Source organism: Diospyros lotus, chromosome 4, assembly GCF_014633365.1.
Source record: "Diospyros lotus cultivar Yz01 chromosome 4, ASM1463336v1, whole genome shotgun sequence".
NCBI lineage: Eukaryota > Viridiplantae > Streptophyta > Magnoliopsida > Ericales > Ebenaceae > Diospyros > Diospyros lotus.
The window spans coordinates 379047-397996 of NC_068341.1; the positions used below are offsets into that span (position 1 = coordinate 379047).

Consider the following 18950-nt stretch of genomic DNA (forward strand, 5'->3'; position numbering starts at 1 on the left):
ATATTCTCTGCCTTTTGGAATATAATGGACGAATTGAAGACAGGTTAGGTTTCCATGTCAAATTACAGCCAATCCATTTAGCTTCTCCTTATCTGCTCAGTTTTTTGGTCGGAATAATGCGTTGATATCTTCCACCTAACCGCGTTCAAAGTTACACACAGATTACAACATACATAAAGTCTAGTCTTTGTTTTCCAGTGTGAGGTTGGTAAAATTAGGACACATTGGCAGAAAAAATTAGATGGAATAATGTACTTTTTGGCCTGTAATAGCGATTAACCAAGAAATATTCCACCCGTGAGAGAGTCCTCAATGTTAGCTGTTACTTTCAACTGACATTTACATTCAACTTCTACAAGCAAATTGGGGCACAAAGGAAAGAAACACTGGACGAAAAAACAAACACATTTAATTCAAAGACCAAAAAGAGGACTAATGACCCAAATGCATACGTAGTTTGTGTGCAACATAGAGCAGGTGGCTGATGTTTGTGGGTGGGTAATGTTGGAGTAACTTGAGATTGGAGGTGAAGTCACCCGCAAGTAAGCGCCTCCTCACAAGAATCAGCATGGCACAGCATATCCGAAGCAGAGTTTCCTGCATTTATTTGTTAACACTAATTTTCAACTGTCATACTGCTGCTGCATTTTCTCATTACTAGTACCATTGACTTGGTCTCTGGAGAACTAATCACTTTCAGTATCAAACAAACCCACACAAAAGTACATTTCGGTAAATTGTGGGGGGAGGAGAAAACATATGAAACATATCATCCACGAAGCAAATAATAATAGTTCAAGAATGAAAAACAAATCTTTTTCACTGACAAAAATGTCTCTTCTTTTTTTATTTCACATCTGTCTTGTAAACAACAAAATGGAATTGACAAACTCATGCAGTACAACGTACTAGTAAAAAATCAGTAACGTCCTTAGAATGCATGCTGATGAAAAGATAAAATTAAATCCATCTTGACACCATTTCAACCAAGGAATGTAAACTGTATGCTCTAGTCAAAAAAAAATTTGGGCCAAGTGTTAGATAATTTTAGTATGGCTTTATATATTCGGGTCTCCCTGAATTATTAAAAAACAGTGTTTCTTCCCTCATGTAATTCATGCTTACTTTCATCCATAAAGTAATATTGTAGCTCAGTTTTAGTCTAAAAATTAACTGATGAGTAAACAAAAAAACTTAATAGTGACACCCAATAGGCTTTAGTTAACTTTTGGACTAAACATGACCTAAAATATCAATTCAAGGATGAACACCATATTTTTTAATAGTTTGGAGAGCACCAAATATATAAAGCCTTTGGAATATTGAATATTGATTTTGGTGTTTTGTTAGGCTTACGCTGTGCGTTAATGGATTCTGTTTGTAAACTTGAAACAACATCTACCATTATCTATATTTTGTTGAGCTTAGGTCAATTAGATATATTCAAAACAATTTGGCCAGGCTCATTTTGCTATTACAGGAATACATTAATTGTGGAATGCAACTCAATTTGTTTTCTCAAAATTTCTTATATGCAAACTGTTTAATACAATAGCATTATCAATATACTTTAGAGAGTTGAATACAGCTTTCATTCTCAAAAAATATCAAACTTGCATTACAGATTTATTGTCACAGGAACTTGGGCAACCTTAATTTTGCAGTCATATTTTCTGACGTGTCATTTAAATGTTGATGACATGTCATTTAAATTACTGATATTTAAAACTTATCTTTGTTTGTACAAGGGCAACAAAGATTTTAAGAAAATGCTATTAGTATTTTTTGGACTACACAATGCAGTTAAAATGACAAAAATACTCCTCACCTAAGGTGGTGAGGCAGAAGGGGTATTTTATTCATTTATGCGCGTGTGTAGCCCAAGATGTAACCCTTGATATACAAGTAGCATGGTCCAAGATTTTAATCTTTGATGATGTGTCATTTAAATGCTAACAAGTATGTATTTTTATGACATGTACAAACTTTTCTGACATGTATTTGACATCTTTCCTACTCACCTTAGTAGGTGTCACTATTAAGTTTTTAGTTTACTCTCAGTTAACTTTTAGATTAAAAGTGACCTAAAATATTGATTTAAGGATGAACAATAAGCATAAAATAGATGTACGACGAAACACCATATTTTTTAATAGTTCGGAGAGCTCAGGATATATAAAGCCTTTAAAGGGATGTCGTCCTTTACGTGTTTCGAATGGCATGTGATTTCACGCACTTCACAGCCATTAACTTTTGGACTAAAAATGACCTAAAATATTAGTTTAAGGATGAACAGTAGATATGAATTACATACGGGACAAAATACCATATCTTTTAATGAATCGAGGAGCCCCAAATATATAAAACCTTGTTTATAGAATGCATCTTTCGCTTTCCCTATCTCCTCCTAGTACTTAAACATAGATCAAAGGCTTTGCTTCATCCAATAACCAATAGCAATAACCTTGTGCCAACGCCAAAATTGAAGAATAATACTACGAATATTAAAAGAAACATGATTTTTCTGATAAGGAAGTAGAAATAAATATACAAATAAAAATTGAATACAGAAAATGTACTTACTTGAGGGCCTTCAGGGTCACTTAGAAGTGTATCCCAAATAAGAAGGCTATCAGCAAAATTGAATTCTTGAGTCAACAGAAGAGTTATCCATCTGAATGCATAAAACTGAGGATTGACCTGTTAATTTCAAGGACAGAGAAGAATTATCAAAAGAAATTTCAGAGGGAAAACAGTTAACTGCCAATTTTTATGCCCACAGCAAATCACTAGCAAAACCACAGCAAACCTTGGCTTGAGAGAAAAAGCATGTCCAAGTTTCCAAGATATGGAGAAGGAAATTTTAGTGGCTTAAAAACTTATGCCCAGATGCAAGAGAGACTAAATAATTGGTGTATAGCCAATATTCTGCTTGAATCAAAAAGGTGGAAATATTTGCATTACATTCTTCAAAACAGGAGGTAAACAACAGTCTTCAAAGTGTTTATAATGGATTTTAGAAAGCAGTTTTTCAACAGAGCAAATCCTTTTTACCACCATCAAAAGACTTCTTTTTTTACACAGAACAAAATAAATAAAATGTAAAGGTTTAAAAGGGATGCATCCTGAACACAGAACTGATAACTTAACCACCCATGCCCTTACAAGAAAACAAATAAAGAAGTAAAAAATAAATCAACTAGAATATAGAATTAGAAATTTCTACTTGCAATTCCCCTTCTGCCATTTCATTAACTTAAGGCTGCTAAAGCTAACCTGTATTATGAAGACATGATCTGAACCATACCCCCAAATGCCTTGAAGGACTACACAATTTCTTATGAGGAGATGTGTCACACACATTGTTGTTAAAATCCCGATTTTACACGTACGATTTTACGATTTTACGATTCGAAGACCCCTAAACGATTCAAATCCCATGTAAAATCCAATTTGGGATAAAATCCTATAAAATCTGATTTTACATGTACGATTTTATGATTTTACGCTTCAGAGATCCCCAAACGATTTTACGATTCAAAGACCTCCATTGATTTAAGTTGTAATTTAGAGGATGCTTCCAACGTCTCAATGTCACATAGCATCTGACATTGGAACTTATGCAATGAATTGTTATATTTTGCCTTTAAATTGGAACTTGATTTAACATTGATTACATAAGTTCCAATGTCACATAGTATCTAACATTAATTGCATAAGTTCCAATTTACTTGATTTAAATTATAATTTTTACTTGATTTAATATTGATTGCATAAGTAAATCAAGACAAATAAGTAATTAATTAATGGACCACCCAACCCCAAATCGGGATATTACTTGATTTAATCAATGTTAAATCAAGAAAAAAATTGCAATCTAAATCTAATGGAAGACGTTGGAAGCATCCTCTAAAGAATTTTAAGCTATATTTTACCTCTAAATTACCTATATTTTGCCTCTAAATTGCCTATACCAACCTGCTAGTTTTTGAGCTATATTTTGAAAGTATCATCTTTTGAATTATAATAAGGAATAATCAGGTTATTAAATGATATTAATTCATTTTCTACAAAATTATGTTATTATAAACATATATTTACAAAAATTAAAGGGTATTTTTAATTATCTCTAAAATCTTACGATTTTACGATTCGATTTTACGATCCGATTTTATGGACCCTTTGTCGATCCCACTTAAAATCCCGATTTTAACAACCTTGGTCACACATATTTAAATGTATAAAAATATGGGAGTGTTACTCAACAAATAAATAAATATTGCCATCATGATCAGTAATCTCAATGGCATAACAATCTTACTTTGGTTGTGACCTCAAGATGACGCCAGAGTTCTTCATCATGTTCCTTTAAGAGTGTTGATAATCTTGTAATTGTAGAACGGATTCCTACAACACTGTTGTCCAGTTGTTGACAGAAATGATCCCGAAATCCACTTAATAACTCAACAAAACAAAAGAATGTGTCTGCCTCTGCAAAGGCCTGCAAAACTTGAAAAAATAGAATATGATACAGAAAACAATCATATGAAGTATACTGATGATTATATTTGCAATAACGTTTCTAGGCAAGGAAAACCAGGATAACAATGAAGGCCTAGAAAAGGTTCATCACTTATGACCCTTATTGCAATTGTAGAGCTATGATGTGTGAAAGACTCAAATTCACAGAATAAAATGAAATACAACTCAAGTAATATCTCTTTCGAGATAAGTTTTAAAAATTTGCACACAGTTCAACCCAAAAGCAGAGAAGGGAACACAGAGTTCCTTACCGTGTTTTCCTCATTAGGGTCATTTCTGAACACATAGAATAAAGGTGCCAGAATTTCATTCATCCCTTGCACATATCTTATTCCAGGGTTCAACTTTGCAAATATGATTAATATGCTCTTCAAAGCCTCCTGGAAATATGAGAAGAATTTACATCAGGCAAACCATTCACACTATAGAACTTCAAATTCAATAAGAAATGGTTACCTGATTGGATTTTGCAAATTGTGTGTCCCCTGAGAAGAAGTTCATGTCTGGATGAGTACGCTTAACATCTCTGTCAATTTGTTCAATGATCTCTGTGTCCTAAAAAAAAATGAAAGTACTTGAGTCAAAAAAGGCATAACGACTCCAAGTGCAGCAAATGCAATAGGTGTTACCACTGTATTGAGACAACAACATAACATGAGAGCACTTGCTCTTATTTGACAGAGAAGGCAGTTATTTGACAATCTGTCTTTGACAAGTGCACCAAAATTGATGAAGCATCATCAAACCAAGTACATTTCTCAAAAACCAGCCTCTGAGCTTTCAACTGCCACTCTGTGCCAAAGTTCATCTTGTATATTAAATTATACAGTGCAACCAAAGGACAGTGGATGAATCATGCCAATGACATTCTTTATTAAACATTTTCCCTAAAGAATTCTGAGAATGGCTATAAAGGAAGAAGTTTCCGACAAACTAGCCTAATTTTGCTGTCAACAATGATTGGGAAAAAGGGATTGAATAAGTAATTTAAGGAGTATGCATTCCAAAACATTAACATAGAAGATATTCAAGATCTCAAGTTTATGGAAAAAAAAGTGTCACTTCATTTGATACCTGGAAGAACTGGTTCCAGATGCTGGTCTTCCCAAGGCTCAAAGGGTGCTCTCCATGAGTTATCTCTGATCTTGAGAGCAAACCTTTGGTTTCACATACAGATTCCTCGTTTTCGAGACTTGTCTTCTCCAACCTTCTTGTGATTTCTGACTGACTAGCACAGAAAAATTCATAAATCCATAATTTTCACAGTTAAAAACACCAACAAATTGAAATATATATATATATATAAAAAAAAAAAGAAGCAAAAGACTAAGTCATGCAGTGACCCTTAGCTAATTTAGTATTTTAATTGAAAGTTAACACACACTACATACAGGAAACAGAAACTGGGGAGGGTATGTTATCCATAAAAGTAAATTGCCAGGTTAGAGATGAGAGAATATGAAGTAAAAGTAGTCACATAAAAACATTGAAAAGTCACCTGAAATAGGTAGCCTCGGGAGATGCTACTCCTGTAATTAAGGAACCCCAGAGTTCAAATACAAGGCTCATCATAAGTCAATGTTGGGTGTAATTCCCTGTCAGATCTGAATCTGACAAGAAGGTTCTTCTGTAATTGAGGAAGAATAGAGAATAGGCAAGAAAGGAAGAAAACGAGAATGAGAGAGAAAAAGAGACAGAGAGAGAAGTAGAATGAGAGGATTGAAGGGAGAAGATCCGTGGAATAATCCTCACATGATCCCCATCCTCGTGTGCATCTCTTATTTATAGGAGAGTTAGTTAGTTACAGCTTCTAGAGAATTCATATAACAACTTATCTCAAGTGACCATGTACACTTGGCTCTAATCACTTACATCTCAACCTCTAATTACAATTGTGTACCCCCCCCCCCCCTCCTCCTAACCTTATACATTCAATTACAGTAGTACCCTCAGCATGTGACAACCCCCCTCCCCTTGAATTATTTCTTGTCCCCAAGAAATCAGAGAAGCTTGGCCACTGTGGGCTATCGTTGGAGAAGATCTAGGAGGTACTCCTAGGTGGTGTTGTCGGGTGCAGGTGGGTCCACCGCACCAAGACTTGTGTGAGGGAAAGGGAATCCTGGTAGATCACTCTCTTGTCCAGCACAACTTGGGGTTCCACTTCCACAATCCTATCTTCAATCAGCTCAGGGACCTCCCTGCTTACTCCTTCAGTTGTTCCCACTGCCTTCTTCAAGAGGGATACATGGAACATTGGATGCAGCCTCACTCTATCAGGAAGTTGTAATTGATAGGCCACGGGTCCTACCTTAGCAATGATTTTGAAGGTCCCGTAGTACTTGGGACTGATTTTTTATATAGGACCCTTAGTAAAAATGTATTGTTGAAACCTTTTTACCTTCAAATAGACCTCCTCTCCAACCTCAAAGGTCCTGTCTGTGCAGTGTCTATCAGCCATTTGCTTCATCCTCTGTTGTGCCATAATAAGTTCCCTCCTTATCACTTGCAATGCCTTCTGCCTTGCTTGCAAATATTGATTTGTTGTGGTCTCTATCGGAGTGTAATGCACGACAACATGATTTATATGGGGTGGATACCCAAAAAGTGCTTCAAATGGAGTCCTCTTGTGGGCTATATGGTAGTTGGTGTTGTACCACCACTGTGCCAAAGCCATCCACCTACTTCAACTTCTTGGCTTTGTAAAGCACAAACACCTTAGGTATGTTTCTAAACACTGATTTACTTACTCGGTTTGCCCATCAGTTTCTAGGTGGTAGGTTGATGACAACCGCAACCCAATTCCCAACCCTTGGAACAAGGTTTTCCAAAACTGACTTGTGAATATCTTATCTTTGTGGGAGACCACTACCCTTGACAACTTCCTTGCCACTTCTATAGCAATAAACGGATGTGTTAGGGTGATGAAATGGCCGAACTTAGTCATTCTGTCAACTGCAACTAGGATGGTATCAAATCCCTCTGACCTGGGCAGCCCTTCTACAAAATCTATAGAAATCTACTCCCATGCTTGGAAAGGTATCTCCAAGGGTTGGAGAAGACCCGGGTAGGGCACTTGTTCATGCTTGCACCTTTGGCAAGTGGTGCACTACAGGACATACTTGGTCACATCACTTTTAAGTCCTGACCAATAAAAGAGCTGTCTTACTCGATATAGGTCACATTAAGCCCCGAATGCCCTCCTAAACCCGAGTAGAATTCTCTTCCTTAGCTGCTCATCCTCCCTAATTACCACCCGTTCATGGTATCTTAGTAATCCCCCCTTAAGAGCATACCCTGAATCCTCCTGGAGTTGTACCGATAGCTTGGTCAGAATCTCCTTGATCCAGCTTGTTTGCTCATAACTGTTGGTTATGCCCTACACCCAATCAGGCACCAAAGCAGATATGGCATGGCAACTGACTTCATTCTCCCTTCGTGATAATGCATCTATCACTAAGTTCTTTTTTCCCTTCATGTACTGAATTATGTAATCAAACCCCATTAGCTTGGTGATTCCCTTCCGCTGCAATTGATTATGTGCTCTCTATTGGGAGAGAAACTTCAGGCTCTCATGGTCTGTCCGGATGGTGAATTGCCTTCCTTCTAAATAATATCTCCACTTCTCAATGGCCATTAACACAACCAACAGCTCTTTGTCGTAGATACTTAGGCCTAGGTGCCTTGGAGCAAGGGCTTGACTCATATAAGCTACGAGCATGCCCCTTTGAATTAGTACAACCCTTATCCCAGTGTCATAAGCATCAGTCTCTAGAATAAATTCCTTAGAGAAATCAAGCAAAGTTAATATGGGGGCTTGAGTCATAGCCTTCTTGAGAGTCTCAAAGGCTGAAAGGCATCCTTAGCCTCATCATCCTAGTGGAAGTTGTTCTTCTTCAGCAAATTGGTGAGGGGTTTATTGATCACTCCATAACCCTTGATAAAACTACGATAGTAGCCTGTGAGTCCTAGGAACCCTCTCAACTCCTTAAGGGTTTTAGGTTGGGCCATTGCTCCATAGTTGCAACCTTTTGTGGGTTAATGCTTACCCCTTAGCCAAATATAATATGACCGAGATGCTCCACTCTAGTCTCTGCAACCTCTTCTCATAAAGTTGATGATCTTTGAGGATTTCAAATGCCTTCCTTATGTGGATCAAGTGCTGGTCTAGTTTAGGGCTATAGACTAAAATGTCATCAAAGAATACCATCACAAATTTTCTAAGCTAAGGAGCAAAGATGTGGTTCATGAGTACTTGAAAGGTTGCAGGGACATTTGTGAGGCCAAAGAGCATTACCAAGAACTCATAGTGTCCTTGGTGGGTGCAGAAGGCTGTTTTAGGGCAATCATTAGGGTTCATTTGAATTTGGTGATACCCTGAGGTAAGGTCTAGTTTGGAAAAGATGGAGGCCCCGGTTAGTTCATCTAGGAGGTCCCCAATAACTGGTATTGGGAATTTGTTTTTGATGATTATGTTGTTTAGTTGCATGTAGTCCACACAAAACTTCCATGAGCCATCCTTTTTTTTAACTAAGAGAACCGGGGAAGCAAATGGCTTTGGCTCGGTTGGATTAGGGATTTTCCCAACATCTCCCTTACTAGTTTTTCAATCTCAGCCTTTTGAACAAGGGAGTATCAATAGGCTCTTAGGTTAACCAGTTCACTATTCGGTTTGAGGTGAATTGAATGATCAAGGAACTGACGTGGGGGGTGGGATGAAGGATTAGCAAAGATTTCCTCAAATTCCATCAACAATAGTTGAATTGGTTCATGAGAGGGTACTTGAGTGATGGCTAGTACTCTGGCCTGGGGCATAGGGTGCCATCCTCTTCCCTATCTGTCCTTGGGAAGGTCCTCCCTCTAATCCACTTTTGTCTCTACGGCAAAGAGAGATTGTAGCTGGCCAATAGAGGCCCCTCCTTGATCCAGGAGTTTTTACAGCTTCTTCCCTGACATGGCCTTGTATTCCCCCTTCTCTTGACAACCCTTAAGTGTGACTTTCTACCTCCTCATCTCAAATGTGACTTCTAGAGTGTTGAAGTCAAACACTAAGGGACTAACCATCCTCATCCAGTCCACTCCTAGCATGATGTGGCAACCTCCCAACCTAAGAATTCTCAAATCGGCCGAGAATTCCTATCCATTCATCACCCATTTAAACTCCTTACATTTGAGTTCACTCACCATACGACTCCCATTAGCAATCAAAACATACAATGGAGGAGTCTCCTGCAACTCACATTGCAAGGCAATGGTTATTTCTTCATCTAAGAAACTATGGGTACTGCTACTGTCAATGAGTACCACTAGCCTTCTCTTTCCTACGATTCCTTTTACCTTCAATACTTTGCTCGAGGCACAATCCTATAAGGCGTGCATAGATATCTCCCCTCCTTTCCCATCAATCTATCCTTCTTGCTCTTCCCCTTCTTCAATTTCCACTTCTTCCTCTTCTCCTTAGCCTTTCATTGTCAGGAGCATCCTTTTACACTGATGTCTTGGGCCGTATTTCTCCCCACAACGAAAATAGAGCCCCAATTCTCTCTTCTAATCTGTCGTTAAGGCATTGGTTGGGGGTGGAATTGATTGGCTTCTCCCTTTGCTCATTCCACCATAAGAATTCTCTTCTCGACTCCCCTTAGGAAACAACTTACGCCTCTTTGCAAAAGCCTCCAGAGCCATCTCCTAGAGATGAGCTTGCTTCGCTGCCTGACTCATAGATGTCAGGTAGAGTATCTTCACAGTGGGCCAGATCTGATCATCCAACCCATTGATGAAGCTTGACACGAAGTAAGCTTCATTCAAAGAGGGGTGAGACAATGATAGCGAGGATTTGAGTTCCTCAAATCTCACCTGGTACTCCTCCATCGTCCCCTTTTGTCTCAGCTTGTTAAATTCCTCAATCACATCGATTCTAATCTTCTCCCCAAACCGGTTGCAGAGGCCATTCACAAACTCCGGCCAACTCCATTCTACCTTGCCCCTACATCAATTATGGAACCAAGCATTGGCCACATCATCGAGATATGCAGCCGCCATGTTCACCTTCTCCCTTTTAGCCTCTCTACTGATAAAACACCCACTCATATCGTCTCACCCACCATCTAGGCCTTTCCCTCTCAAATGCGGGAATTTCCATCCTAAGCCTTGTAAGTGTGGGGTGAGTTCCTCCAACTCCCTTGTGGAAGTTCTCCTCCTCTGCCTCCACCCTATCCCCGACCTCCATTGGATCATGGTGTCTCAATCTATTCCTTGGGGTAATTAGAATTGGTGTCAAGGAAGCTCTGGATGGAAAATCCATTGGGAGGCTAGCATTGGGCTGCCGAGCAAACATGCTCAAGGAGGCACTCAATTGATGGCTTAATCCAGCAAATTCCTCTCGGATTCCACTAACGGCTCGATCCAAATTAGTTGCATTCTCAAATTGGCTTCGACTAATCTCCTCTTGGGTATTTTGGATTCCCAACTCCAACGTTTCCAGGAAATCTTCAACTTGCTCTTGATTCTATCACATCCCCAATTCAATGGTATCCAATCTGGATTCCATTTGCTCCGCTCGTGTGCCTTCAACCATAACCACTATCCCAGCCAGGTTGCCGACTTTGATACCAAATGTCAGATCTGAATTGACAAGAAGGTTCTTCCGTAATTGAGGAAGAATAGAGAATAGGTGGGAAAGGAAGAACATGAGAGAGAGAGAGAGAGAGAAGTAGATGCGAGAATTGGAGGGAAAAGATATGTGGAATAATCCTCGCATGATCCCCATCCTCGTGTACATCTCTTATTTATAGGAGAGTTAGTTAGTTACAGCTCCTAGAGAATTCATATAACAACTCATCTCAAGTGGCCATGTGCACTTGGCTCTAATCACCTACATCTCAACCTCTAATTACAATCGTGTACCCCCCTCCCCCCTCTAACCTTATACATTCAATTATAGTAGTGCCCTCGGCCTATGACATTCCGATGCCCTAAAGTCTTTGCATATGGTCCAAAAACCAGTACTACAGCACCTCCAATCACGCATAATAGACAGTTGTGTGAGCCACTTGCTCTAATACTATAAATAACACCAACAAGTCCCACCTAAAGGACTAGTCAAGAGGTTTCATTTGAATTTATTGTTACCTTAGACCCCTCATGAGAAAAAAAAAAGTGACTTGCAATTTTCATTTGAATTTATTGTTGCCTCAGAGTCTCAAACCCCTCACAGAAAAAAAGGTGACCTGCAATCTATGTTTAGTATAAGTTATGAAGTACAAAACTTGAAGTGTGAAAATACCAAGATAATGTACCAAACTAGACAACAATACATCCTGACAGAGTAATAACTGAAAAGTCTTGAAAAACTAAAAAATAAATGCAGTAACATGAAAGTGATTATCCCAAGCTTTATAATGGTTTCATGTGTGAACAACTTCCCTCTTAAAGAAGGGCTTCAGTCTGTAATTTCTGGATATAACCTAAACTGATAATCAGGCTCTCAATGAGCTTGTGGTAACAATATAACCATAACAATAGGAAAACTAGTTTCATATGTGATGCTGAGGAAGTAGGCAGTGTCTTACAGATGTCTACAGTATCTGATGCGGTCACCAATCAAGACCCGGCCCAAAGCTGACTCTCGACCACGCCGGAACAATATTTTAATACTTCTTAAGTTTTTAGAATTCTACTTGATTTAGGATTCAATTTCATATTTCTACTTGATTTAGGATTCTACTTCATGTTGGATTAAGATTTATTTCTATTAGGATTCTAGTTGGATTTTGTTTTCCAAATATTAGATGGATTTAGATTAGCCAAATACTATAAATATGCCTAGGATCTAGAGTTTGTAATCAAGTTTTTCTTAATCAAATTTCAGCAACCTATTTAGGTTTTCTTAGCAAAACAGTCTTGTTTTTGCGTCTTCTTGAAAGCCAAGCTTCGGCCATTGAAGTTTGCTCTTTCAAGGGTTTATTTTGGTGTGTTTTCTTCACACTCGCGCTACACGCTGCGTCAGGTGGTATCAGAGCGGTTAATCAACCAATCAGATGGCCAATCTTGAAGGTAACGGTAGCAACCAGCCTCGTGACGGTGATAAGGGGTTGTCCGCAGTTTGGAGAGCAATTGAAGAACAGCGGGAAGTAACTCGTACTATCCAGCAGCGATTGGAGCAACATAGCAACCAATTGGGCACCTTACTACGAGTTGATGATGACAGGAACCTGAATAATGGGGTGAATCAAGCCGGAGCGGGAAGACCACCTATTAATCATGTCCTTGTTAATCCTAGAAGACTAGTGATTGAAGATAGCGATGAAGAGGATGATTTTGGTCGAGCAATAGCTAACCCTGGTGGTAGAGGGGTTAGGAGGAATGCGCATCAGCACAACCACTGGAGCAACGATGAGTATAAACTAAAAGTTGATATTCCCACCTTTAGTGGAGATCTTGATATTGAGGGGTTCCTGGATTGGATCACTGAGGTTGACCGTTTTTTCGAATACATGGAGATCCCAGATGAACGACAAGTAAAGTTAGTGGCTTACAGGTTGAAGGGCGGTGCATCTGTTTGGTGGGAGCGATTAAGAGAAACGAGATTGAGGGAAGGCCGACAGCCAGTTCAGACATGGAGACGAATGAAGCAACTGTTAAGAGGTAGGTTTTTGCCCCCTGACTATGAACAATATATGTTTGAAGCTTATCAAAGATGTGCACAGGGAATGAAGAGTGTGAATGAATATACCTCTGAGTTTTTACGATTAGCGGAGAGAAACCAATTGTCAGAAAGTGACAATTAACAAGCAGCTCGTTACTTGAATGGATTGAAGCCTGCTATTCGTGATAAAATTGGAGTTCAGATGGTTCTAAGTGTGCAAGAAGCAAGGAACTTAGCTTTAAAAGCTGAGTTAATGTTGAGTGAGAGATCTCGTAATGACACCTATCGTCGGTATAATGGGAATGAAAATAAACAACCAGCTTTTGATAAAGGTAAGTCGGTTCAAGGAGCGCAACTCTCCAATCCACCCCATACAGTCAACCCTAATAAGGCTACAACGGGGGGAAACATTCGAGGTACTACTTCTAATCTTCCAAAATCCCCTAATCCTTATGCAAAGCCTATTCTTTTAAAATGTTTCAAGTGCAATGAGGTTGGGCATCGATCTAGTGATTGTCCAAGGAGGAAAACAGTTAACATTGTTGAAAAGGAAGAGGAAGATGTTGCTGAAGAGGAAGTATATTGCGGGCCTGATGGGGAGGATGATGAAGAAGATTATGGACATGGGCAATATACCTGTGTAGTGAGGAAGTTAATGCTATCTCAAAAGAATGAAGATACTACTCAACGGCATAAACTTTTTCGCACGAGGTGTACAGTGAAAGGAAAAATCTTTGAGTTGATTATTGATAGTGGAAGTCAGGAGAACATCATAGGAAGAGACGTGGTGGCAAAGATGCAGTTAACTCCTGAAAAACATCCAAGCCCTTACATGATTGGATGGATCAAAGAAGTTGGTGGCATACATGTGAATGAACGTTGCAGGGTGCCTTTCTCTATCGGTAAGTACTCCGACGAAGTCTATTGTGATATTGTTGATATGGATGCTTGCCATATTTTATTTGGGAGGCCTTGGCAATTTGATGTGGATGCTAAGCACTCGAGTAGGAAGAACACATATCAGCTTGAGAAAGAAGGTGTGCGTTATACTTTGTTACCCATAGTGGAAAAGAATCAAACCAAAGCTTCTAAAGTGGAGGGGCGAAATTTTCTTACCATTACACATAAACACACAGAGTTTGTGAGGGAGTGTAAGGATACTCGAGAGGTTCACTTATTGGTTATCAAGGGAGAGAGTGTGAGTGAGCTACTGAAGGTAAATCAAATTCCAGTGGAGGTGCAGGGATTGTTGGAGGAATTTCATGATGTGGTTCCTGAGGAGTTGCCTAATGAGCTACCTCCTATGAGAGATATTCAACACCACATTGACTTGGTTCCTGGTGCTAGCTTGCCTAACCTACCACACTATAGGATGAGTCCTAGGGAGAATGAGATTTTGCGTGAGCAGGTAGAGGAATTGTTGAGAAAAGGGCACATTCAGACTAGCATGAGTCCATGTGCAGTGCCAGCATTATTGACACCAAAGAAAGATGGGAGTTGGAGGATGTGTGTTGACAGTAGAGCCATCAACAAAATTACTATTGGGTACAAATTTCCAATTCCTAGGCTCGACGACATGCTTGATCAACTTGATGGGGCTGTGATTTTTTCCAAAATTGACCTTAGAAGTGGTTATCATCAAATTAGAATTCGACCTGGAGATGAGTGGAAGACAACTTTCAAGACAAGAGATGGGTTGTTTGAGTGGTTAGTCATGCCCTTTGGACTAACCAATGCACCAAGCACTTTCATGAGACTAATGAACCAAGTATTACGCCCTTTCATTGGTAAATTCTTTGTGGTGTATTTTGATGATATTTTGATATACAGTAAATCTATTAATGAGCATGAGGGGCATATTCGAGAGGTGTTGAGTGTGTTGAGGGAAAACAAACTTTATGCTAATTTGAAGAAGTGTACTTTTATGAGTGAGAGCTTGTTGTTCTTGGGCTTTGTTATAAGTAAAGAGGGCGTAAAGGTAGATGAGGAAAAAGTGCGAGCTATTAGAGAGTGGCCAACTCCTAAAAATGTCAGTGATGTGCGAAGTTTCCATGGGTTAGCAACTTTCTATAGGCGGTTTATCAAACACTTTAGTAGTATTGTGGCTCCAATTACTGAGTGTTTAAAGAAAGGAAAGTTCCATTGGGGTGAAGAACAAGAGCAAAGTTTCACCTTGATAAAAGATAAATTATGTACCGCTCCTGTCTTAGCTTTGCCAAGCTTTGACAAATTGTTTGAGGTTGAGTGTGATGCGAGTGGAGTGGGTATAGGTGCTGTGTTGTCCCAAGAGAAGAGACCAATTGCATTTTTCAGTGAGAAGTTGTGTGAAGCCAGAAGAAAGTGGTCTACTTATGATAAGGAGTTTTATGCAGTAGTGAGGGCTCTTAAGATATGGGAACATTACTTGATTGCCAAAGAATTTGTTCTTTACACGGATCACCAAGCTCTTAAGTACTTGAGTAGCCAAAGGCAATTGAGGAGTGATATGCATGCTAGATGGTCTGCTTTTATTGATAAATTTCCATATAAAATTGTACATAAGTCGGGACAACATAATCGAGTGGCAGACGCTTTGAGTAGGCGTGTGGATTTGATCAAGACCCTTAGTGTTGAGATTGTTGGGTTTGAGTGCTTGAAAGAATTATATGCTACAGACGAGGATTTCAAACATGTGTGGGAACAATGCATGTCTCAGCAACCATCAGGAGATTTTTATGTGCATGATGGGTTTCTCATGAAGGGAAATCAGTTGTGCATCCCTTGCACATCTCTTCGTGAGAAAATTATTCGGGATTTGCATGGTGGTGGCTTAGCAGGGCATCTTGGCAGAGACAAGACTATTGAAGCTGTTATGGGAAGGTATTATTGGCCAAGAGCAAGGAGAGATGTTTCTATTATTGTGGCGAGGTGTTATATATGTCAAACAGCTAAGGGGCACTCTTCTAACGCCGGTCTTTACATGCCATTGCCTGTTCCCAATGCTATTTGGGAAGATTTGTCTATGGACTTCGTGTTGGGTCTACCGCGAACCCAACGAGGTATGGATTCTGTTTTTGTAGTGGTTGACAGGTTTTCCAAGATGGCGCACTTTCTCCCATGCAAGAAGACGGCAGATGCAGTAGCTACAGCCAAACTGTTTTTCAAGGAAATTGTTAGACTACATGGAGTCCCTAAAACTATTACTTCGGATCGTGATACAAGGTTTTTGAGTCACTTCTGGATTACCTTGTGGAGAATGTTCGATTCATCTTTGAATTTCAGTAGCACAGCACATCCCCAGACTAATGGACAAACAGAGGTGGTGAATCGTACCTTAGGAAATCTGATTCGCAGTGTTTGCAAAGACAAGCCAAGACAATGGGACCTAGTCATAGCTCAAGTAGAATTTGCCTACAACAACGCCGTACATAGCTCAACAGGAAGATCACCATTCTCTATCGTATACATGAAAGTTCCTAATCATGCATTGGATTTGGTAAAATTGCCAAAGGTACCAGGTTTCAGTGTTGCAGCCAGTGACTTAGCCGAACACGTTCAAGCAGTTCAGGAAGATGTCAGGCAAAAGTTGCACGAGGCGAATAAGAAGTACAAGGCAGCAGCTGACAAGCATAGGAAGCACAAGGTATTTGCGGTTGGAGATGAAGTCATGATATTCTTGAAAAAGGAACGGATTCCTACAGGACAACAGAACAAGCTCAAGCCAAAGAAGTATGGTCCTTACAAGATTACAAAGAAGATCAATGATAATGCTTATGTTGTGGATTTGCCAAATCATATGGGTATTTCCAAAACATTCAATGTTGCTGATCTTTCTTTGTATTTGTCGGACGTTGAGTTGTCATACCCAGATCATAATTCGAGGACGAATTCTTCTCAAGTGGAGGTGAATGATGCAGTCACCAATCAAGACCCGGCCCAAAGCTGACTCTCGACCACGCCGGAACAATATTTTAATACTTCTTAAGTTTTTAGAATTCTACTTGATTTAGGATTCAATTTCATATTTCTACTTGATTTAGGATTCTACTTCATGTTGGATTAAGATTTATTTCTATTAGGATTCTAGTTGGATTTTGTTTTCCAAATATTAGATGGATTTGGATTAGCCAAATACTATAAATATGCCTAGGATCTAGAGTTTGTAATCAAATTTTTCTTAATCAAATTTCAGCAACTTATTTAGGTTTTCTTAGCAAAACAGTCTTGTTTTTGCGTCTTCTTGAAAGCCAAGCTTCGGCCATTGAAGTTTGCTCTTTCAAGGGTTTATTTTGGTGTGTTTTCTTCACACTCGCGCTACACGCTGCGTCAGTATCCCAACAAGATAGACTGCTTTGTCATCAAAGATTCAAAATTTATGCTGCTGAGTATGACTCTGAAAAACATAATTAGACACCACAGTGGATGAAAACATCAAACAAGTCAGTGCAACTTACAGGATTCATCAAAAGTTCTTCTTTGAAATGCTTGTACTGAGATCTCTTCATAGCTACTTCAGCTGACCAAAGCCCTCGATCAGCCGGCAAATATCCCAACAAAAGCTGCACAAGACACATTCAAGAAACCAAACTTTGAAATCCATATACAATATTTTTATGTTGTTTCATCTGAAATATCAACAATTTCTATTGATAAGTTAGCTAAATTCAAAATTTGATAGTAAAAAAAAAACCAACCTTCCAAACAGTAGAACGAATGCCGGCACCATCAGGTATGCCCTGAGATGCAAGTTTCCGCAATTCACCCATATTTATAACCTTCCTTGATAGCTAAATTCACATAAATTGAAAAAAATGAATTCATCACAAGTGAAAGAAAGAAGAGAAAAAAAAAAAAAAAAAACAGCAGACATACAAAGGGGCCTAATATGTAATAAACTGCAGAAAACAAACATGAATGTAATGAGGGAAATATAAAAAACCAAATGATGAGAGAGAGAGAGAGAGAGAGAGAGAGAGAGCAAAGGAATTTGAGGAATATATTTTTGCAAATTAATATGTTTATTTACAGACAGATCATCCATGCTAACCTCTTGTAGGAGCTGAGCTTGTCGAGAAATCTCTTCGGCAGACGGAATATCCGAGCTCCCATTATCACTAGTATTACTCAAGGGATCCCTAATTTCTTCCTTGGGAGGCTCCATTCTTGCTGCAGAAGGAGGCGGAACCGGCACCGGGGGCTGAACTGGAGATTCCGATGGGGGGAAGGTAGACGTAGCGACGGATTTAGAGGAGGCGGCCGCGGAATACGAAGAGGTGGGGGCGGGAGGGGGATGGTGGTCTTCGTCGTCAGGAGCAGGGGGAGGATCGGTGGACCAGAGTGAGCTGTTGAGCCAATCGGGGACTCGCTTCTTAACCATCTCGATCTGCGCTTGTGTGAGAGAGTAATTGCGAGAAATTGTGGAGAGAGTGAAGAGGGATTATTAGGGTTTGCAGAGGTGGAGGTGGAGGTGGAGCTAGAAGCTGGAGCTCTCGGGCAAGGCAAGGCGAGACGAGACGAGACGAGACGAATTCAAGACTGGGCTTTGCCTGCCCTCGTGGAAGCATCATAAACAAGCAGCGCTACATGCGCGTTGGGTGCGGTTGTGTTGTTTGAACAACGAATGAGAGAAGGCCACGTTGCTACTCACTTGACGCAAAACGATTTGGAGCAGCTGTTTTTGCCACTAATAGCAATTGCTTGCTTCTAATTGTGTTAGTTGTCATTTGTCCGTTTTCGTCTTCGTCTTTGCTTCCAATTTTGGATTTTTATTTTTCATGTAAAAATTAAA

The 18950-nt window shown here is 39.5% G+C and overlaps 1 protein-coding gene across 2 annotated transcripts; it reads right to left on the bottom strand.

Annotated features, from left to right (window-relative positions):
- Positions 1-237: 237 nt before the first annotated feature.
- Positions 238-18791, bottom strand: LOC127798681 (uncharacterized). 2 transcript variants are annotated; one of them, XM_052332225.1, is made up of 9 exons: positions 18210-18738; positions 17857-17949; positions 17617-17721; positions 5617-5766; positions 4999-5097; positions 4794-4922; positions 4322-4501; positions 2584-2700; positions 238-597 (listed from the first exon to the last, which is right to left on the bottom strand). In XM_052332225.1, the coding sequence occupies exons 1-9, from the start codon at positions 18537-18539 to the stop codon at positions 433-435; spliced, it is 1368 nt and encodes a 455-aa protein (XP_052188185.1). In that variant the 5' UTR covers positions 18540-18738; the 3' UTR covers positions 238-432. The 2 variants fall into 2 exon arrangements, with proteins under 2 accessions (XP_052188185.1, XP_052188186.1); XM_052332226.1 differs by having other exon boundaries at positions 455-616; positions 18210-18791.
- Between the last annotated feature and the right edge of the window lie 159 nt (positions 18792-18950).

What these genes read in the sequence shown, in the direction of transcription:
- LOC127798681 (XM_052332225.1), bottom strand. Translation starts at nt 18,539, where the DNA reads ATGGTTAAGAAGCGAGTCCCCGATTGGCTCAACAGCTCACTCTGGTCC. An exon ending in AAGAACTTTTGATGAATCCT is followed by an intron (nt 5,767 to 17,616) that starts GTAAGTTGCACT and finishes TGTGCTAGTCAG; the next exon opens with TCAGAAATCACAAGAAGGTT. An exon ending in ATCTTGAGGTCACAACCAAA is followed by an intron (nt 2,701 to 4,321) that starts GTAAGATTGTTA and finishes TGAAATTAACAG; the next exon opens with GTCAATCCTCAGTTTTATGC.